This window comes from Macaca nemestrina, chromosome 17 (genome assembly GCF_043159975.1).
Source record: "Macaca nemestrina isolate mMacNem1 chromosome 17, mMacNem.hap1, whole genome shotgun sequence".
NCBI classification, from domain to species: Eukaryota; Metazoa; Chordata; class Mammalia; order Primates; family Cercopithecidae; genus Macaca; species Macaca nemestrina.
In genome coordinates, this window is record NC_092141.1 from 64,224,234 (window position 1) to 64,247,395 (window position 23,162).

General features: G+C 38.2%; 1 protein-coding gene across 2 annotated transcripts; it reads right to left on the reverse strand.

Moving 5' to 3' along the window:
- Window positions 1-280: 280 nt before the first annotated feature.
- LOC105472206 (keratin 222) lies at window positions 281-12,552 on the reverse strand. Of its 2 annotated transcripts, none has more exons than XM_011725232.3 (6): window positions 12,301-12,524; window positions 9,297-9,425; window positions 7,358-7,578; window positions 5,050-5,126; window positions 4,726-4,861; window positions 281-4,005 (listed from the first exon to the last, which is right to left on the reverse strand). In XM_011725232.3, the coding sequence occupies exons 2-6, from the start codon at window positions 9,399-9,401 to the stop codon at window positions 3,777-3,779; spliced, it is 768 nt and encodes a 255-aa protein (XP_011723534.1). In that variant the 5' UTR covers window positions 9,402-9,425; window positions 12,301-12,524; the 3' UTR covers window positions 281-3,776. The 2 variants fall into 2 exon arrangements, with proteins under 2 accessions (XP_011723534.1, XP_011723533.1); XM_011725231.3 differs by having other exon boundaries at window positions 282-4,005; window positions 12,383-12,552.
- Window positions 12,553-23,162: the final 10,610 nt, after the last annotated feature.

The following is a 23,162-nucleotide window of genomic DNA, read 5'->3' on the forward strand; positions in this document are numbered from 1 at the left end:
CAATCTAGGCTCACTGCAGTCTCGACCTCCTGGGTTCAGGCAATTCTCCCACCTCTGCTTCCTGAGTAGTTCAGACTACAGGTGCACACTACCACACTGGGTTAATTTTTTGATTTTTTTTTTTGGTTGAGACAAGGGCTCAGTGTGTTGCCCAGGCTGGTCTCAAACTCCTGGGCTCAAGTGATCCTCCTGCCTCAGCCTCCCTAAGTGTTGAGATTACAGGTGTGAGCCACCATGCCCAGCCAAGAGATTTTTTAAAAATTCTAAAACCATAAGAAAACAAATTGAAGGACAAACTTTGACAATACAAAGATCTCTAACAAATGAATAAGAAATATGCTTATGTGCAGTATTATTCGCATATTTCTGCATAGCAAATTATCCCAAAATTTAGTGGCTTAAAATAATAATCACCTATTATCTTTAGATAAACTTTTTCTTTTTTTTGAGACACAGGGTCTCACTCTGTCACCCAGGCTGGAGTTCAGTGGCGTGATCTTGGCTCACTGTACCTTCCACCTCCTGGGCTCAAGCAATTCTTGCACTTCAACCTCCTGAGTAGCTGGGACTACTGGTGTGTCAGCATGCTCGGTTAATTTAAAATTTTTTAATAGAAACAAGGCCTCACTATATTGCCCAGGCTGGGCTTGAACTCCTGAGCTCTAGCAATCCTGCTTAGGCCTCCCAAAGTGCTGGGATTATAGGCGTGAGCCACCGTGCCTGGCATAGAGAACATTTTTGTACTTTAGACAGTGTGCCTGGCATGGAGAACATTTTTGTACTTTAAGATCTATCATGACAGAACAGTTCAAATTGGGTGACTCACTGGGAAAGAATAACTTTTCTGGCAGCAATTGAAAAATTAAAAATAGTATCTTTACCTGTTGTGTTTTGAACTATTACTTAATCATTGTCAGCTATGATTTCCCCCACAAATTCTTTAAAGACAATTTTCTTCCAAATAGTGCTGTATATCTGAGCAGTGCTTTACCAAATATTTTTGCTTGTATATTATTTCAAACAATTGTAAGGTAGGCAGAGTAGGAATTATTACCCAGCATTACCTTTTCCTTTGTTTTCAAGTGTAAAACTTGAGGCCTAGGAACTTAAAGTGGTCCCTCCTGATTACATGGTTAATTAGTGACAGAACCAGGGCTAGGATCCTACAATTGTTAGTAATTGGAATTGCTCTTTATTTTTGTATTTTGTTATGGAAGCATGCATTTGAAACATTTCAGAGAGATTGAAGAATATTAATTTCTACTCATGTATAAAACAAGGATAATATTATTCATTGTGTAGGATTGTTGTAAGGAAGGATTAGGGATTATTAGGGATAAACACAGTGCCTGGAGCTGACTAAGTGCTTTGCAAATGGTGCAGCCATTATTAAACTTTTCCCAGATTTATGGGATTATGTGATTATTTTGATTTTTAAAAATCTAGAATAAAATATTGATATACCATTCTTAACTCTTTTGTGAAACAAGTTAAAAACCATTATCTATCTATCGTGATTGCAGTTTTCTTTATTCCCCAAATGAACTAACCATATTGGAGTAATTAGTTCTTTGTTTCTCTTAACTATGCGGAGATATTTTTGAACTAAAAGGACTGCTTTCAAACTCACATACAATGCAGCTTTAGCATTCATATTTCAATTTTTTCAATGTTTAATTTTTATTTATTTTTACTTTTTATAGAGATGGGGGTCTCGCTATATTGCCCAGGCTGGCCTTGAACTCCTGGGCTCAAGCAATCCTCCCACATTGGCCTCCCAAAGTGCTGGGATTACGGGCATGAGCCACCATGCCTGGCCATGTTTCATTTTTTAAATTGTATTGAAATCATTACCTTGGTAAATTCATATCCCAATTTAAAATGCCCGAAAGCGAATAAAGCTTCATTATAAATTCAAGTACTGTATTTTAAAATGTACATGTTATACACCCAATAGATGCATACTGGAATTACTACAACAAGCAGTTACATTCATGACGCCCAATACTAAGTTTTTTTTTTTTTTTACACTGCAATAGATTATGCTAGATATATTGCTTTATTATGATCACTGTTGCTTAGTACAGTAACTTTAGTACAATAACTTATATGATTGCATTTTTAAAGCTTTAATAAAGTTAGTAGCATTTAGCAATATTGAATGAAACATTTTTTATGTATAGGATGTATTTTAGGTCAGATGCTTATGCAAGAATAAGCACTTAACATGCTGTTACATCCTTGACAAAACAAAATCATCCCTTTTCACTAAATAGAATAAACCAGACTAAAAGGGATCTGAAGTAATTGAAAGAAAATTAAAAACTTTATATCCTTGTATTATGTTAAAGATTATTTAACATAATATTTTCCTGGTTAAAACATACATTTTTCTGGTTGAAATATATATAATTTTATATGTATATTATATATATATGGAGAGAAAGAGAGAGAGAGGAGAGAGAGAGAGAGAGAGAGAAACATTTTAAAGACTGTACTAAAATGCTAACATAGCTGTAGCCCTTAGATGATACTTTAGCTGGGAAAAAGTTGGTGAGTTGTACTCAACTACTTTTTCTGCTTAGAAAAGAATTAAGAGCTTATAAATTTCTAATGTCTTAAAACAGGTATTTATTAAGATCTTAAATATACCTGTATTAAACAAATTAGGTTATTTTAAAAACTTTGCAACAATACCTCACTTATTCACAAATATATTTTCTACCCATATTTATTACAATTTGAACAATTTAAAAACAAATCCTGCAAATACTCTTAGCTTAGATAACAATACCGTTATCTTAGTTCACATTAGATAACAATACCATTATCTTAGTTCACATAAATGATTGCAAGAAATATTTATAATACTTCATATAGTATCTTATCTACGGCTCATAGCAAACACTCTAATCACATTATCTTTACAGATGGAAAAACTGGGATGGTGGATAACTGTTCTGATAACTATGGTAATACCTTTTCAATTTGCTTTTCATGTTTTGTTTGCGCAGTTGGCCTTCTGATTTTTTTTTCTTTTTTTGGTGGGGGATACAACCTTTAAAGTTCTTGAGTAAAGTAAATCTTCTGGAAATCAGATACTTATTACAAAAAAAATCTTTTAGATATATGTATATTAACTTAATTTTACTTATCTCAAATTAGCCTTGGGGTGTGTTCCATAGTTCGCTCAGAATTTCTCATGGAAATAACTCTTATTTCTTTCAGTATACAAATGATTATCTCAAAAAGAAGAATCCTCATTAAGTAACGGGTGAATCCCCCTTTAAAAACTTGTTTATAATTGCTCTTTTTGAAAAATAGAACACACAGTAGGTTTAACCAGCCATTGAATAATGGTGAATAACTCAGTGTGACTCTTAATATAATACAATCTTATTTAAACAATTCTTTTTTCCTTAGCATATTCAGCCATTGAAAAAAATTACGAAGACTTCACTAAACCAGTTAAATGCTTACAGTCTCTGATGAAGTTTCAAGGGAAAAAGAAGACTGGAGAATATAAAGAAATAGACTGTACTGAATTTGTGATTTTATTTTTAAGCTACTCCCTCTCATTCATATATGTCTATCATCTCCATAATTAGATTCAGAGAAATGTCCTTTACTGGTTTTTTCTTCTGAAGAGAACCACATATTGATCATAACAGTTTCCATACATATGTAATAACTTACATTTTGGGACAGAGGGAGTTGGTATAGCCCACCTTGGTCCATCCTAACATTTTCAAATCAAGTCAAATACTATCTTTGGATTAATCAGCTGTTGATGGAGGTTTGATAGAGGGAATACTGCATGATCTTCTCATGATAAGCCTGACTTCTATATCTGGTAGATTATCCTGCTTAGTCTGTAAACACCCTTCATCAGTGGCTGCTAAATGAAGATCAAATCGAAGAGAAACAGATTTTTTCCTCAATCGAGGGTTATCTTTAAAGAAAGAACCTTCCCATTCTTTAATAACTTCATCCACTTTCTCTGTCCTGAAATGATAAAATAAACCTTTTAATAATGAAGTATGGGTCTATTAAAAATATGTATTATGTATTTCATATCTATGGAAAAATCGAGAAATTTGTATAATTTATGGTGTACAGAATTTATAATGTACTTACTTTAACAACCATATGAATAGAATTGCAAAGGAATTCTATGGAATTTCTCTTTAGGAATTCTCATGTTTGGGTTGTATTTTTGTAAAAAAAATGGCAAATTAAGGATTGAGTACTCTTCCATGAATTTTTATGTATATATGTCAGATTAAAAATCACAGAATAGGCTGGGTATGGTGGCTCATGCCTGTAATCCCAGCACTTTGGGAAGCTGAGGTGGGCAGATCATGAGGTCAGGAGAATGAGACCAACCTGGCCAACATGGTAAAACCCCATCTCTACTAAAAATACAAAAAAATAGCTGAGTGTGGTGGCGCTTCCCAGCTGGTGGTATTCCCAGCTACTTGGGAGGCTGAGGCAGAAGAATCGCTTGAACTCGGGAGGTGGAGGTTGCAGTGAGCCAAGATTGTGCCACTGCACTCCACTCTGGCAACAGAGTGAGACTCCGTCTCAAAAAAAAAAAAAAATCACAGTATACTAAAACTATGTTTGGAAACATTTAAACAAAGAAGAGTAATTACTGAGATTACTCAAAGTTAATTTCTTTACATATATTTATTACTATTTCTTAGTCAAAGTTTCTTTACTTACTGGATAGTGCCATGAGCTTCAGTGCTCTCCTTAACGATATTCCCATTTAAGATTGCCTGTTTGGTCACTGTTTCTACGTTTTCATTCTCATACTTTTGTGGGACTTTTGTAGTAAAAGATATTTCATTTATAATGGCTGTGAAAATATTATTTGTGATATATTAAATTACAATATTGAATTACTGTTCACAAATTATATTCAAACTTTTATTCAAATATTGCTTGCTTTTCTTTGCTACTTTAGAGTGTTTAATTTCCATATAAAATAATCCCCGTAAATAGTACTTCACTTTTCAAATGAGTTTGTTTATGTCAGAAACTCACCTGATGGTAAAACAAAACCAACTTTACTTGTGGTAGGCTTTTTGTCTTTTTTCTCACCTTGGATACAACCATAATATCTGAAATCGGAAATAATTATATTTTAAGAGCAATATTGTATTAGCAAATAATGAAAACAAACAGAAGAATGGATAAATTGTATATTCATGCAATAGAAACACTATTTAACTGACAAGAAATGAACTAAAGCTACACTGTATGTTTACGGATGGATCGCCTAAGAATAATATTGAGTGAAAAAAGTGTTATAGTTTTATAAAGTTTAGAATAATATGCAAAACAATTTCACACTTTGTAGAAATATATACATATTACTATAAATAAATGTATGAGACTAATAAGCATCAAATTCAGAAGCCAGGTCAGGTAGAGGGAGGAGCATGAGATTGGGGGATGTGGCTTAGGTGTCTAGGGAAGTTCAACAACATTGGAAACATTTTATTCTTTTTTTTTTTTTTTTTAACTATTTTACTTTTTAAACTGGGGGAAGTGGGTACAGAGGTGGTCATTGTATTTTTATGAAATTTTCTTGTATATCTTAAGTGTAGCCTAATTTTTTTAAAGTTTTACTACGGAAATATTAAAGACTATTTGATCAATATCTTGAATGATTAGGAATTAAATAAAATTCACAACCATTCATTTTATTTAACAATTATATAGTTACATGTATATAGGATCTGGAATGATTAGGAATTAAAATTTATAACCATTTAACTATATAGTTACATATATACATATACATATATGTATATACATGATATATATACACACACATTTACATAGCACTTACAATGTGCCAGATATTGTTTTAACCACTTTACAAACATTAACTCATTTAATCCTCACAGCAATCCTATGAGGTAGGTAGTAGTAGTATTCCCATTTTACAGATGAGAAAACTGAGGCACACAGAGGTTAAGTAACTTGCCCAAGGTCACTCCGCTAGTAAGTGGTATATCTTTAATTCAGTTTATGTTTTTTCAAAGATTTAATAAATATCAAGATTTATTATAGGCTAAAGTTGTTTCACCTAGTTTTCATCTAGTTTTATAAAGGACTTATAATTTGGAAACAAGCAAGAATAAAGATTTCTTCATGGAGAATTGGAGGTTATGTCATGCTCAAAGCAATATGACCTTACAAGTCATTACAGATTATGATGTATGAATTAATAAGAATTCCTCTTGATATCTTTTCTTATCAGGACATCTAGCAGTCTTTTAAATCATGACTCAAAATAATATTGCTTTCCATGGTTGTAATATAATTACATTATAGTAATTATTATTGTTTTGGGGTTTGATGTGTGGTATAAGGTGAGCCCTTGGTCAGGGGGATTGTGGTGATTGTGAATTTTCCAGGCTTTCATTGTGGGTGATCCTTAGAAGGCACAGACTAATCCTAGAAGAGATGAATGGCAAGGAAGTGAGAAAGGAAAGGTCTCTCTCTCTCTCTCTCTTTTTTTTTTTTTGAGATGGAGTCTTACTCTGTCGCCTGGGCTGGAGTGCAGTGGCGCGGTCTCGGCTCACTGCAACCTGCCTCTCCTGGATTCAAGTGATTCTCCTGTCTCAGCCTCCCGAGTAGCTGGGATTACAGGCATGCACCACCATGCCCGGCTAGTTTTTGTATTATTATTATTGTTATTATTTTAGTAGAGACAGGGTTTTGCCATGTTGGCCAGGCTGATCTTGAACTCCTGACCTCAGGTGATCCTCCCACCTTGGCCTCCCAAAGTGCTGAGATTACAGGTGTGAGCCACCACACCCAGCTGAGGAAAGGTCTTTTTCATGATTAGCTCATTATAATCCCAAACTCCTGGGCTTAAGCAGTCCTCCCACCTTAGCCTCCCAAGTAGCTGGGACTACAGGTGTGTGCCACCATGCTCAGCAAATTTTAAATTTTTTTGTAGAGATGAGGTCTCACTATATTGCTCAAGCTGGTCTAAAACTCCTGAACTGTAGTAATCCTCCTGCCTCAGCCTCCCAAAGTGCTGGGATTACAGGAGTGAGCCACTGCAGCCGGCCAAGACTACAAGATCATTTTTGTAGTAATCTAGAATTGTTTACATTTTGTTCTAGCTGACTTTGGCTATTTGGTTCCTAATTTTGGAAGTCTAGAAATGGTTCTTTCATATATTATTTGCAGTGCATACCTTATTGTATAAACTCAGTGAATACACCAAGGTGATGATGGGTTTTTTGGATTTAATTTCTCTGACTACATCAACAATGGCATAAGTGGCTCTGTATTTCTGGCCCTTTGTCATTAACTAAATGGATTTAGGTACCTGATTTCTTCTTTTTCTAGGAGGCGGCGATAAGTTGCTATTTCTTGTTCCAGCCTCATCTTCGTGTTGAGAAGCATCTCATGCTCTTGAAGCTGCTTTTCGATGCCGCGCCTTACTTCCTGTAGCTCTTTTTCTAGTCCTTCAATCACAGCCTCTAGGTCTTGCAGCTGCATCTGGTAATGCTGCTCGCTGGCATGTAGGGAGTTTTCAAGGCCCCTTTCCTGTTTTATATAGATTTTCATCAGTGAATCAGTAACACAGAATGTGTTTCTGAAATCTGATTTGCAATATCTTCATCTTTTTTTTTTTTTTTTTTTTTTTGAGACAGATTCTCGCCCTGTTGCCCAGGGTGGAGTGCAATGGCACGATCTTGGTTCACTGCAACCTTCACCTCCTGGGTTCAAGTGATTCTCCTGCCTCAGCCTCTCAAGTAGCTAGGATTACAGGTGTGTGCCACCACGCCCGGCTAATTTTTTGTATCTTTAGTAGAGACGGGGCTTCACCATGTTGGCCAGGCTGGTCTCGAACTCCTGACCTCGTGATCCGCCCGCCTTGGCCTCCCAAAGTGCTGGGATGACAGGCTTGAGCCACTGTGCCTGGCTGTCTTCATTCTTTTATGTTCCATTTTTTTCTTTAAAAAGATTGCAATAATTGTATTATACCTATGCAAGAGGTGTGTTTCCTTACAGCTTTGTGTGTGACCCCTAATTTTTTAAAAATTATATTTTATGTACCTAACTAGATATCTTACTATATTTCAAAGACATCTTGTGATAATTCTTACTGCAAAAAAAAAAAAAAAAAAAAAAAATCCTCTGCAGCGTGATTAACTTATTATCACTCTGAATTATCTGATTTTTAAATTATGGAAAGTATACTTCAGAGGTAGGCTTTGCTTTGTAAAACAAAAGAAAGAAAATATAGTATATTGAATATCAAAGCCAGAGCAGACTGCTCATAAAAGGCATTTAGGAACATGCTTAAATACTTTTTGTTTGTTTGTTTGAGACAGTCTCACTATGTCTCTCAGGCTGGAGTGCAGTGGTGTGATCTCAGCTCACTGCAGCCTCTGCCTCCTGGGTTCAAGTGATTCTCATGCCTCAGTCTCCTGAGTAGCTGGGATTACAGGCGTGTGCCACCACACCCAGCTAATTTTTTGTATTTTTAGTATAAGAGATGGTTTCGCCATGTTGCCTAGGCTGGTTCAAACTCCTGGCCTAAAGTGATCCACCTGCCTTGGCCTCCCAAAGTGCTAGGATTACAGGCATGAGCAACCGCATGCCAAACATATTTTCTTTTTCTTTTTTGGAGACAGAGTCTCACTCTGTCACCCAGGCTGGAGTGCAGTGGCATGATCTCGGCTCACTGCCACCTCTGCGTCCCAGGTTCAAGCAATTCTTGTGCCTCAGCCTCCTAAGTTGCTGGGACTACAGGCGTGTGCCACCATGCTCAGCTAATATTTTGTATTTAATAGAGACGGGGTTTCACCATGTTGCTCAGGCTGGTCTCAAACTCCTGAGCTCAGGCAGTCAGCCCACCTCAGCCTCCCAAATTGCTGGGATTACAGGTGTGAGCCACAGTGTCGGCCTAAATATTTTTTGTTAGATGTCTCAATGGCATGGATAAAAGAATCCCCACTGTGAAGACTTTGGATAATAACAAATGCTCTATTCCCCAACTTCAGCAACTAGAGAATCCCAAGGTAATAAGAAAGGATTTCTTCATTTTTACAGGTCTGAACTAAACCTTGAGTGAGTTGGTAACAGCCACTGCCACAATGGGGGGAGGGGTGAGTAATTAAACTAGGATCAGGGATAGAATTCAGTGGCCTTGATTTCCAGTTTCTCATGGTGAATAAACGGACATTCATCCTTCCCCTCTCTTAATCAAATCACATCTGAGGACTCGATGGGTCGGTTACTTTTGAGATCATTCTCACCACAGCATGGAGAGATTCAATTTCCACTTGCAGGTGGTGCCACTGGCGTCGGGCCTCCTTGAGTTCTGCTTGAGCTGCCTTCAGAGCCTCTTCATCTTTGTCCATTTTTTTGCTTATGTCTTCTTCTAGCTACAAGAAAGCCAACAGCAACAATAACAAAAAACAAGGAGTGCTTCTGAAAATGACATGTGTAAGAGCAATTGTAGAAAAATTGTATAGGAATCAAAACATTTTTCCTTAACTTGTTAGATTATAATGTGTGTTCTAGTGCCTAGTTAACTAATTAAATATGTAAGCAAGTCCATTGCGTTCTTAGCCCGTTTTCTTCTACGTAAAATGATTTCAACAACTCTCTTCCAACTATGACAATCTATGAAATAAGGAAAAATACATTTATATGAATGAAAACAGTTTGCAGGACCAAGATTTGTGATCTCTGATTCTTAACTTTTCATTATTTATGGATCATTAGGAGGAAGGATTGAAAATTTGCTATTTCCCCCCACATTTTCTTGTAGGTTGCTTTGCAGAAGCAGATAAACAGTTGTACCCCGCAAAACTAATCAATCCTGGGACCAGGTATAGGGACAGGAGTAAATTCTGCTAGGAAGTACATTACTGGTAATTTAGAGAATTAAGTTACTATAGGCAATAAGGCTCGCAAATAGACTTCCATATTAAGAAAATCTGTTGATTTACCTTTTTCAGGATGATTTTTTTAAAAGGCATATTAAGTTTGGGTATCTGGGTAATAAAGAATAAATAATAAAAATGACTTCTCTAAGGATTATTTTCTAAATATTCTCATATTAAAAAAAGAAGTAGAAATTTTATATTTAGCTTTAAATGTTTTTATGTTGATGTTGAAATTAAAAGAAAGTATCTGTTGACAGAATTTTTAACATTTGGCCCCAGGAACAGTGAGAACAATGTATAGAATTGATTATAGTATTTTGAAGCAAAATTTATAACTTTTAATATTATAAAAAAGCATTTTAACATTTAAAAATTTAATTTTATTATACAATAGATTTTTTAAAGGAAACGAAGTAAATGAAAGTTTATAAATAAAATTTAGGGCAAGGTATTTGAGAACAAAATTCGTACATTTCTTTTGGTTTGTTGAAAATCTGTTCTTAGTGTTAACTTGGCAAAGTCATGCAGCAAGCAACACCTACCAGAGGAACTACAGAGGATAAAGTAAAGAATTTTGGAAAAAAGAAAACTGAAAAATGCTGGTGTCTGCTGGTCTTGTGGCTTTCGAATATGGAACTGGCAGCTAAGCTTGTTTGGTAACTACCGTCCCAAGATGGCCCCTAAGGAACTCTATCATCTCCCAAGATGAGTCTTAGGGTGATCCCCTTCTCCATTGACTCTGGGCTGACCTGGGTCTTGCTTTAACCAGTAGAATGAGGCAGAAGGAATGCTGTGCCACTTCTAGGCCTAAGTCTTAGGAAGCCTGATAACTTCCACTTCTGTGCTTTTGGGAGCCCTGGGACAATATGTAAGAAGTCTGGATGCCCTGTTGGAGAGATCTTGTAGAAAGGCCAGATGGAGAGAGACCCTGAGGCTACATGGAGTGAGAGAGGAAGTCCCAGCAGAGCCAGCCTTTTGGCAATGCCCTGCCAAAGTGCCAGACACATGAGTGAACCCAGTCATACCCCAAGACGATTGACGTCCCAGCTGAGTTTTGGGGGTGTTATACAACAATCTGTAACTAAAATAGCTTATTTAGAAATTAAAAAAAAATAACTAAATAATCAGGCTGTCTTGAATTTAATTCAGCTGACTTTCTGAGTTATTTGGAAGAAAATCCTCTAAAGTAGTTTCAAGTTAAAAGACACTTTAAACAAAACTTTACTGTAGTCTTTTCATTTGAATTTACTCATTTTGGCCCCGTGACTTGTAAACTAAACTCATATTTCTACTACTGCAAAGGTAAAGGTTTTGTTTACAGTTTTTAGAAGTTGTCATCTATTTTTTTCTTCTGTTTGTAAAGGTGAATGAACTATCCCAATGCTTACATGTACCAGTGACTTTGCTTAATCTAAGATGTTGATCATTCTTTATGAAGACTAAAAATGTTACCTAGAGGTGAAATTTACAATGGAACTAAAAATGAGTTGCTAATGGAATAAAGCCCTGAGATTTTTCTACTAATTTTTTTCTTTTTTCTTTTGGGTGATATTCTTAAGTAAACTTTTTGCTGTATTTCAGGGCTTGGAAGATACCTTGAACCCATATATGATAGGTAAACTAAAAAATCCCCTAAATTTCTTAATCTTTGTTTCTAAAATATTTGTTTGTAAATTTGTTTAAAGACTTGAGACCTTAATTAATTGCTGAAAGTGATTGTTAGTTTAAAACTAAATCTATGAAATTAGGATTTAGTCCTTATCTAAGTTGGCTTTCTCTCTCTTTTTTAAATACTTAAATATTACAAGCTTTGTAATGGAAAGAAACATTTCTCATCTTATAGTACAGAAGCAAAAATCTTAGTGGAGAATCGTTACCAATTTGGGGAATTTCGATGGTCATAATTTATATCATTGTTTCTGAATGCCATGTTCACACACTCAGATGATTTCTATTCATAACAATCTGGTATAAAACGGAACTCGTTAAAAAGATGATAGAAACCTTTTAGAAATATTTATCTCTAGAAAGTGTACATGCTAATAAATCTTACTTAAAGGTTTTACATTTTAAAGATATTATTTAAATTATCTCTGTAAATAACTCCATAATATCTTTGAAGGGTATTTGGAATGCTTCCTTCCTGAAGATTGTAAGAGGTTAGAGTGCACCATTTTATTGTATGTTGACCCCATGTTAATGATAGGAACCTCACAATTTATATAAAAATCAAGTGCATCAATCAATGCTTATTTAATGGCAATTTAACAATATAATCACAGTATTTCCCCCTGTAGTCCCAGTCACATTGCAGTAGAAGCTAAATTCCTTCCCCAATAGATGCTGCATCGAAAAGGAAATACTGTACCTCAGAGAGGCCGGGACAGGAATTGGGTAGACATGGACTGTCTCCTTATTCTGGAAGGTGCCTGTCTGTATGAAATCATTACCTGGATCCTTGTTGAGAGCACCGTCTCTATCTGATTTCTGGTGAGGATCTTTTCATAGTTTGCCCTGATCTCATTGAGTAGCTGGGACAGTTCCATTCTTTTCCCATCCTCCACCTTGGCTAACTGAACCTTATCGATAGGATGAGTCGCTGCGGCAGAGTCTGCTCGGTCTGCGCGGAGGGCAGGGAGCCTCGCAGAGTCTTAAAGATGCAGAGCTCCTTTTTCAGAGGCCACGGAAACTCTCGTCTTTCTAACTAATTATGCAAATCCAGGGTAAACTCTTTGCTCCTATTGTTATTGATACAGCAGAAATGTCAGATTCTTCATGAAGGAAAGGAAAATTTCAAAAACCTGTACTGGTTCCCTGTACAAATTGAGCACTTTGAGGGGAGGGGGAGTTCATTGTTGTGAAAAGGAAATGGGGCATAACTTTTTTTTTTTTTTTTTTGAGACAGAGTCTCGCTCTGTCGCCCAGGCTGGAGCACAGTGGCCGGATCTCAGCTCACTGCAAGCTCTGCCTCCTGGGTTTACGCCGTTCTCCTGCCTCAGCCTCCCAAGTAGCTGGGACTACGGGCGCCCACCACCGTGCCCGGCTAATTTTTTTTTTTTGTATTTTTTAGTAGAGACGGGGTTTCACTGTGTTAGCCAGGATGGTCTCGATTTCCTGACCTTGTCATCCGCCTGTCTCGGCCTCCCAAAGTGCTGGCATTACAGGCTTGAGTCACCGCGCCCGGCCTATGGGGCATAACTTAAAGAAAATTGCCGGGCATGGTGGCTCACGCCTGTAATCCCAGCACTTTAGGAGGCTTGGGGGGGGGGGGGTGGATCTCTTGAGGTCGGGAGTTCGAGACCAGCCTGGCCAACATGGTGAAACCCCATCTCTACTGCAAATACAAACATTAGCTGGGCGTGGTGGTGGGCACCTGTAATCCCAGCTCCTCGGGAGGCTGAGGCAGGGAAGTTGCTTGAACCCAGGAGGTGGAGGTTGCAGTGAGCTGAGATTGAGCCACTGCACTCGAGCCTGGATGACACAGTGACACTCTGTCTCAAAAAAAGAAAAAAAAAAAAAAGGAAAATGATATTTAGTTTTCTCAAAATGTTGCATGAAAATAAGTCTGGGCCCAAGACATGATAGTTAAAATTTTCTTTTACAGTTTTTCTCACTGCTTGAATCTTTTAAACAGAAATGCTATGGTAGGTCATTGGAGTATGTTGTAAATCTTAACTATTCTGACAGTTATCGGAAAAAGCTACCATCAGATTAAATTGACAATTGTCATTAGCTCAGAACTGACTGACTGTATTTCTCTCAAATGCATACTGTGGAGCTCGCAGAGGGCTGCCGGCCTGATGGAGTTTGATGTATTGAGGTGAAGCTGTAGCTACAGATAAGTGCTGGTAGACTATGAGAGTTGTGAGTTAACATTTCCAATGTTTTAACAAGGATGAAGAAATAGACCTTTTGGTGTATTCACCAAAAGAACCCTTGAGCCCTTTGGAGGGTGTAGTCAATGTAACATTCCATCCAATCTTTGCAATCACTTGAGCCCTTCGGAGGGTGTATTTGGCGTATCATTCCGTCCAATCCTTGCAATCCCTGACATTTTCTAACCTGTAAAGATGAAAAGACTGAGGCCAGAGAGGCTGAGGCATCTTGCCCAAGGTTGCTCAGCGATGTATGACATCACTGTGACTGGCTCTTTGATGACTTGCCTGTGTTGCATATATTACCCCTGCATATCTGCCTCTGCGTTCTCTCTCCCCCCTCCTAAATTCCTGGTTTAATTTTGCCACTTGTTGCTAGATGTGATGGAAATATGTTGTGAGAGTGAATCTATCATTATTGTTATTTGTGGAGTAGCTTTGGCTGAATTGTATCTGGAGCACAGTTCGGGGATAATCAGACCTTGGTTCGAGGCCTTGCAGGGCCTTTGCATGCATGTCCTACTCTTTTAATTTCTGAATTAACTCACATGTGGCCAGGCCAGTTTATGCTGGGCATTCTCACAGTCCTCTCCAAACAAAGCTGTCCTACCCACAGCCCCCGGTGAGAGGAGAGGTTCCAGGTCACTCCTGACCCACCCCTCCCTACCTCCTGCCCCTTCCCCGCCAGTCACAACTTGATTATCTATAGATTGGTCAGAGACCTATGGGGTAGGCTAAGACAGAAAGCTTTGACTAAAGAGGGTCATTGATGATTATCTAGGCCAAACTGATTCTCTTTCTTGGTAATTGGGACTGAGAAATATGAAGAGAATTAGGCTTGGGAGTGAAGGAGAGAGAAGAAAGCAATGAATTAAATTCCTAAATTAAATTCAGACAGCAATGAATTAAATGCTCCCTGCTACTTTAGGTAGCTCCTGCTCATATCTGCCTGAAACACAGATTGCTGAACTAGATTCCCTGGAGGGTCAGTCCTGGCAATCTGCATCTTAAATAGGTCTCCCAGCATTTCTTATCTACCCTAAATAAAGCAGCACTGTCCATTGGAAAGATAACACAAACCACAAATGCAAACCACAGATGTGCTTCTAAACTTTCTAATAGCCATATCAAAAGATTGAAACAAAAAGAAGTGAAATTAATTTTATTATTATATTTTATTTAACCTGATGTATCCAAAATGCAGCAACCCGTATAAAATGTTAATGAGATCTTTTACATTATTCTTGATACTGTCTTTGAAATCCAAGTGTATTTTATGCTTACATCACATCTCAGCTTGGAACAGCCACATTTAAAGTGCTCAATAGCTGGGCACGTGGGCTCACCCCTGTAATCCCAGCACTTTGGGAGGCTGAGGCGGGAGGATGGCTTGAGCCCAGGAGTTCCAGACCAGCCTGGGCAACATAGCGAGACCCAGATTCTACAAAAAAAAAAAAAAAATTAGAAAATTAGCCAGGAGTAGTGGTGCAAGCCTGTAGTCCCACCTAGTTGGGAGGCTGAGGTGGGAGGATCGCTTGAGCCTGGGAAGATCGAGGCTGCAGTAAGCCAGATCACACCACTGCACTCCAGCCTGGGCAACAAAATGGGACGCTGTCTCCATAATTCGAGACATAATAATAAATAATTATTTATTTATTGAGACAGACAGAGGGGGTAGGATTTAGAAAGGTATTTTACAAGCATGTGAGTAATGCAGTCAACTATTTCTAGATCTCAAATTTTATTTTTCAAGGAAAAAAATATCATCACTTTACTCTTCAAAAATACTACCCTTTATTTAAATGAAACAGTAACAATACCTCATTAAAGGCTATGGCGTGTATAAAATTGTGGGGTCCCTGCAACTCTCAGTGCATGGACTGAGATTGTGATGGAGATTGTCATATATCCATTATAGTTATTAGAAAAGTAAATAGTTTAAAAATGTTGACTTTATTAAAAAGAGAAAGTTTGTTATAACACATCTCACAAATGCCAAAATATTGTATTTGGGGACCCTGGCTCTAGGGACATTCATGTGTCTGTGTGTCTGCACACTGAAATCACTTCTGGAACTTTAAAAAATGGTGATGACTGTGTCCTCCTCCTAGAGATTCTGATTTAATTAACTCAGGAGGGGGCCCGGGCATCAGAATTTTTGAAAACTTCCCAGGTGTCTAATATGTAGCAAAGTTTGAGAGCCAGTCTGATAAATGTAAGTTTTCTTCCACTCATTTATCTCTCGTTCTTCAGCCAGAAGAAATGGGTTGTTGGTACAAGCATCTGAAGTTAAGATTCCTGCAGTTAAATATTGGCAAATAGTTCATGCTGCAGCTAGCACAACTCTGGGCGCATAGGCTCAGGCAGAGTTTATTGCTTTATTTTTCTTTTTTCATGTTAATCTTTATTTTGAGCTCCTATTCTATGGAGGATGTGTATTAAATCTCATCATCTCAGTCTCTCACCTTTTCTCCAAAGCATTGCATCTAAGTTTTAGGGGTGCTTATATAGTTGTGACCTGGCAAGGGGGTGCATATTGTCCTTGGTGTCATCTGTCCAAGCTGTGTTCACTAAGATAGTCATTATTCTTCCCATCTGTCCCATTATCGTTGGTTGGAGACATATAATTAAAAACAAAAATCTTCCCTCATCCCAGAAATCCTCTCCACAAAGGTAGTAGGGAAAGAAAATACTTCTATTATTGAATAAGCCTTAAAGTAGAATGTGATGTGCATCACAGGTAATCCAGGAAATTGCAAGATGGAAAGAAATCTCACCTTTTATACAGCCAAGCAGCAGACACAACCTATTACATACTTTTTTTTTTTTTTTTGTCACCCGGGCTGGAGTGCAATGGCACGATCTCAGCTCACTGCAACCTCCAGCTCCCAGGCTCAACCAAGTCTCCTGCCTCAGCTGCCCAAGTAGCTGGGATTACAGGCGCACGCCACAGTGCCCAGCTAATTTTTTGTATTTTAGTAGAGACAGGATTTCACCATGTTGGCCAGGCTGTCCTGACTTCAGGCAATCCACTCACCTTGGCCTCCCAAAGTGCTGGATTACAGGCATGAGCCACCGTGCCCAACCTACATAGGTGTTTTCAAGACAAACAATAGTTAAGTTAGAGTAAGAGGACTTGACAATACCATAGTTACACACAGTTCATCCTAACATTACCTGGTAATTTTGGAGTGATCATCTGTGTCAGCTACTTGGCTTTTTCCAGAGGAAAAACAAAACTTTTTATATCTTTATGACAGGAAGTAGTTTTGCAACTTTGAGTAAGGTACCCACAGAAGGTAGGCTCCTACCTTCCCACAGAAACTGGGATATAGGGGTGTCATCTCTTTTGATGTTTACATTTCAAAGAGATGGTTCCCAAGTACTTGAGAAGACATCCCTGGATCATAAAGCTAATGAAAGGCCTATCTAGGCTTCAGAAGGATTTACATAAATTTCAAAGAGAGGAAAAAGTACATACAAGTTTTCGAAAGTTATAATTACAAATAAATGCTCCCTGATTTTAAATTATATTTGGAAGCTAAAGTAATCAAAACAGTATGGTACTGGCATAAAAACAGAACTATAGACCAGTTAAACAGAGTAGAGAGCCCAGAAATAAATCTAAACCTAATTTAATTAACTAAATTTTGGCAAGGGTCCCAAGAAGACAGAATGGGGAAAAAATAGTCTTTTCAATAAATGGTGCTGGGAAAACTGGATTTCCACATGCAAGAAAATGAAATTGGACCCTTATCTTACACATATTAGAAAATCAACTCAAAATGGATAAAAGATCTAAATGTAAGCCCTGAAGCCGTTAAACTCCTAGAGGATAAGAGAGGGTAAAGCTCTTTGACATTGGCCTTGGTAATGATGGTTTGGATATTACACCAAAAGCCTAGGCTACAAAAGCAAAAATAAGTAAGTGGGACTACATCAAACTAAAAAGTTTCTGTACAGCAGAGGAAGCAATTAACACAATGAAAAGGCAATGTACAGACTGGGAATAGATATTTGCAAACTGCATATCTAGTAAGGGGTTAATATCCAAAATTTATAAAAAACTCTTACAACTCAATAGCAGAAAAACAAATAACCCAGTTAAAAAATGAGCAAAGGATCTAAACATATTTCTCCAAAGACGACGTAAAAATGGGCAACAGATCCATGAAGAAGTGTTTAACATCACTAACCATCAGGGAAATGCCAATCAAAACTGCTATTGAGATATCACCTTACAACTGTTTGGATGGGTGTTATCAAAAATATGAGAGTGACAAATGTTGGCAAGGGTGTGGAGAAAAGAAACAGTACACCGTTGGTGGGAATGGAGATTGGTGCAGCCTTTAGGAAAAAGTGCATGGAGGTTTCTAAAGAAGTCAAAAACAGAACTTCCAGGCCGGTTGTGGTGGCTCATGACTATAATCCTAGTACTTTGGGAGGCCGAGGCAGGTGGATCACTTGAGATCAGGAGTTCGAGACCAGCCTGGCCAACATGGCGAAACCCCGTATCTGCTAAAAATACAAAAATTAGCTGGGTGTGGTGGTGGGCACCTGTAGTCCCAGCTACTTGGGAGGCTGAAGCAGGAGAATCATTTGAACTTGGGAGTCTGGGGTTGCAGTGAGCCGAGATCGCGCCACTGCACTCTAACCTGGGCAACAGAGTGTGAGACTCCATCTCAAAAAAAGAAAAAAAAAAAAAAGAAAAGAAAAGAAAAGAAAAAGAACTTCCCTATGACCCAACAATTCCCCTTCTGGGTATCCACCCAAAGGAGATGCAATCACCACCTTGTAAAGATATCTGCATTTTTATGTTCATTGTAGCATTATTCGCAATATCCAAGATATGGAAACTACCTAAGTGTCAATGAATGAATGGATAAACTGGTGTGTGTGTGTGTATGTGTATACAATAGACTATTATTCCACCCTAAAAGAGGAGATCTTGCCATTTGTCACAACATAAATGGACCTGGAGGACATTCTGCTAAGTGAAGTAAGACAGACACAGAAAGAAAAATATTACATGCTCTCATTTGTATGTGGAATCCAAGAAAAAAAGTCAAATATGTAGAGAATAAAACAGTGGTTACCAGGAGTGGGGGTGGGGATGGGTAAGGAAATGGGGAGATGGAAGTCAGTGTATACAAAGGAGGAGATGTGTAGGATGAACAAGTCTAGAGATCTAACCTGCTAACCAGGACTACAGCTAATAAAATTGTATGCTAACTGGGGTTTTTGTTGTGTAAGTAGACTTTAGCTGCTGTCATCACACACAATAAGGTAACTGTGAGATGATAGATACGTTAATTTGCTTCACCAGAGTAACCATTTTACTATGTATCCCATAACATTATGTTGTAAACCTTAAATATACACAATAACATTTTTTTTTTTTTTTTATAAAAGATGAAGTAAATGCTCAAAGAAAATTTAGGAAGAGAGAAAAATCTCTTCCCTTGTTTCCAACAGGGAGAATCAGGCCTCTTATTTTCAATTTGCTTTGTCCCAGCAGCGTCCAGCTGCTCTCTCCCATATTTCTTTCCACGCTTGAGGGCTTAGGAGTCACTCTGATGCTTCTGTGTGCCGGTGGCATGGAAATATCAGGTAGATTGTGGCTCCATCTGCCCGGACACACTGTGCAGCCATAACCTATTTGGGTCTTGTCCCTTTCCTGAGGTTACAATCCAGGAAGTAGGGCACAGTTCTCCTAAATAGTTCCCCCAACTTACCTCCCGTTTTGCTGCTTTCTAGGGGCTCTGACTCAGAAGCAGGACTTGGGGCTCCCCTCTCAGGGACCCTGCTTTGCACTTCCTCAGCAATCCTTTTTTTCTTTCCTCTCCTTTCAGTCCAAGGTAAGTTCTATTCTTGAGGGTGGGATGGAAAATCCTGCTTTTACTACTAGAATCTCAGCTCCAAGACCTGTCTTGTTCACTGCTGGATCACCACTTTCTAGCTCTGCGCCTAGCACAGAGAAGGCAGGCAATAAACGAGTGTCAAATGAATAACAGTTCTTTTGGACATTTTGTATGGGCCCTGAGTCCTCTTCATTCTAAGACTGGACTGGAGGACCACATTGCTTTTGTTTCATCCTCCCCTGAGACAGTGAGCACAGATTAATTCATTTGCTTGAAGGAGGTGAAGGAAATGAATTACCAGGATGGTAAGTGGCTCAAAAACACTATATTCCCCGAATTTGTAATGTTTATAAACACAAGCAAATCAGACAGGCACCCATCATTCATCTTGGTGAATTTTTACAGAGTGATCTGCTGGGAGTTTGGGATTAAACTTTGGGAGAAATAACATCTTTTCTAACCTGTTTGTCCTTAACAAATGTGGTACACTCAAGAATTTGAATTTTGCTTTGAAGAGGAAAAAATGTTAAAAAAGAAAATAATGGATTATTTTTTTGTAATGCATTTGGGCACATACATTTCACCCTTTAAATCAATCTTGTACACAAGGATGTCAAACTTAATCCATTTAATGTTTTTCCTGTCCTACACATAAATGTTGTGATCTGTTTTTATTCTAAAAAGTATAACAGATAAAATGATGGCAATGCAAGTTTATATTAAGTGTTTTTTCCCTCCAGGAAGTTGTAACTATGAATCTGTTTTCTTCAGCTAGACAGATCACTCCAGTTGGTCTTTTATAATCCCATAAAGCTTGGGTATTATTTTATTTATGAAGCATAATTTCTTTGGCAGCTTAAGATTTTGTGACTCTCTCTTTTTAATCAGCATGCATTTTCATAGGATTATAAAGACATAATTAGTCAGCAAATAAAGGCTTTTTTTAAACTTAAAAAATTGCTATAAATGACAGGGCTTTACTGGCTTATATCCTTTTTGTTATTTTATTGATTTTCTACTCATAGGAGCAGGCCTCTACATGATATCGTTTAATCTTGTGCTTTATATATAAGACTATAATTAGATGATAAAGAGTTTTGTGTGGGAATATGTTTGTCAGCATTTTTTAGCCTGTTTTCAGAGTATGTGAGAAATGCTTACATGCATTTTTATACACCCTGAACATGCGTTTCGTATGGACCGATTAAGCAGGGTACATTACACATGCAATCTTGGTCCTGGCAGATACTCACTTTATTCTTTGCTGCTATAACTCAAGGGCAAAAAGCAGGGCAGTTTTGCCAATCAAGGACTTTGCCATTGGGTCCTATTTTCTCTGACATCTTCCAGATACTTCCAGGTGCTTCTTCCTACCTTGTTTATTGTGGCCCAGCACACACAGATGGTCAAAATGAGCTTTACTAGATAGAGGCTGAGCTCATTTTAGGACACCCAGTTTATACAATTTTGGTGTATTACAAATACAATTCATGTTTTTTTTTTTTTTTTTTTTTTCTAGCTTAGCAGACTATAGGCACCTTCTAAAACTATTTAGAATGTTCTCCATTGCTTTTTTATCTGGCGGTGTGTTAATTAAGTCCCAACTTTTGAAGTCATAGTTTGTAGGTTGAAACTGTGCACGCATCTACTCACTTGAGCTACAATATTTACATCTCCTTTCAAATATCTAAAAGAGAGGTCTTTGTTGGGTTCTAAGTACATTGTCTTCACTAATTTGACAGGTGTTCCCTTAGCTCTTCCTGTCTTTGAAATATTGATTTTTCTAAAACTGCTTTCTATAACTTATGACATAGGCCCTGCTGTCTTCTATTCTGTATCCTGATACTCTAGTCTTAGTTATTTTTCTGCATCTTAGTTTATTCTAGACAATTTATTTCCTTGCACTTGCATTTATCCTTTCTTGCTTTTCTTTTTTCTTTTTTTTTTCTTTTTCTTTTGTAGATGGAGTCTTGCTTTGTTGCCCAGGCTAGAGTGTAGTGGTGTGATCTGGGCTCACTGCAACCCTTGCCTCTTGGGTTCAAGTGATTCTCCTGCCTCAGCCTCCCGAGTAGTTGGGACTATAGGTGCCCACCACCATGACCAGGTAATTTTTGTATTTTTAGTAGAGATGGGGTTTTGCCATGTTGGCCAGGTTGGTCTCAAACTCCTGACCTCAGGTGATCTGCCACCTTGGTCTCCCAAAGTGCTGGGATTACAGGCGTGAGCCACTGCGCCTGGCCTCTTGAATTTTCCCCCTGTTGTCTTCTTTTTCTCTTTTTGAAAATTTTTATTTTGTTTAAAAAAATTTCTCCTTAGGTCATTCTCACAGGCTTTCTGCCCTGCGTATCAATTTTTAGCACCCTGACAGTATTCCCCGGACCCTCACCCCTTCACATTGCCCAGATCTTCCCCGGAATGTAGCGGTGAGCTTTCTTCTCCTCAGCCCAGACTGTACAGTATGCTGGACTTTATAATGTTCCATAACCATTATTCAGTGGTTTAGAACACACATGTTTTTAGTCATTCAAAAGCCTTTTTCATTTTTAGCTAAACTTTTAATTTTGAGGTAACTGTAGATTCAGTTGTAAGAAACAGTACAGAGCAATCCTACATACCCTTTACTGAATTTCCCCGATGGCAACAGCTTGTAAAACTAGAGGACCATATCACAACCAGGGTATTCACAGGGCAGTCAAGATACAGAACATTTCCATTGCATCGGTGAGCTCAAGGGAGGGCCTTCTCTCAACGTTGGCTCCGGCTCACGGTCCCTCGCACCATGAAGGATGCAGAAGGAACCAGACCCTGGCCCTGCAGCCCTGCTCCAGTTCAGGGTAGAAGTGGGAAGTGCCACAAGTAAGGCGTCTCTGAAGAGGAAGTAATTGCCTTTTTTTTTTTTTCCTGAGGGATCAGAGAAGGGAAATAAAGGCAAACATAAATTAAAAATAAGAGACCGAATTCTTCCTGTTAAAAATAAGGGAAGAGGGCCGGGCGCGGTGGCTCACGCCTGTAATCCCAGCACTTTGGGAGGCCGAGACGGGCGGATCACGAGGTCAGGAGATCGAGACCATCCTGGCTAACACGGTGAAACCCCGTCTCTACTAAAAAATACAAAAAACTAGCCGGGCGAGGTGGCGGACGCCTGTAGTCCCAGCTACTCGGGAGGCTGAGGCAGGAGAATGGCGTGAACCCGGGAGGCGGAGCTTGCAGTGAGCTGAGATCCGGCCACTGCACTCCAGCCTGGGTGACAGAGCGAGACTCCGTCTCAAAAAAAAAAAAAAAAAAAAAAAAAAAAAAAAAAAAAAAAGGGAAGAGACACCCCTCTACTCCCCTTTCTTCGAGCATTTACTTTAGAAAACTTGTAAATTCTTTCGCCGTCACTTTGAAATGTGAGTACATCTTTTAAAAAGTAAAATAAATCTTTTGCCAATTTTACAACCAAGGAATGCCTTTCTCAAGACTGGAAATCAACCTTTTTGAGTGTAACCATTCAA

Excerpts from the sequence above, each read along its gene's own strand:
- LOC105472206 (XM_011725231.3), bottom strand. The coding sequence starts at position 12,478 with ATGGAACTGTCCCAGCTACTCAATGAGATCAGGGCAAACTATGAAAAG. Across the intron at positions 7,579-9,296 it reads TTGAATCTCTCCATGCTGTG|GAAAGGGGCCTTGAAAACTC; the intron begins GTGAGAATGATC and ends TATATAAAACAG. Across the intron at positions 4,862-5,049 it reads TGGTTTTGTTTTACCATCAG|CCATTATAAATGAAATATCT; the intron begins GTGAGTTTCTGA and ends ATATTTTCACAG.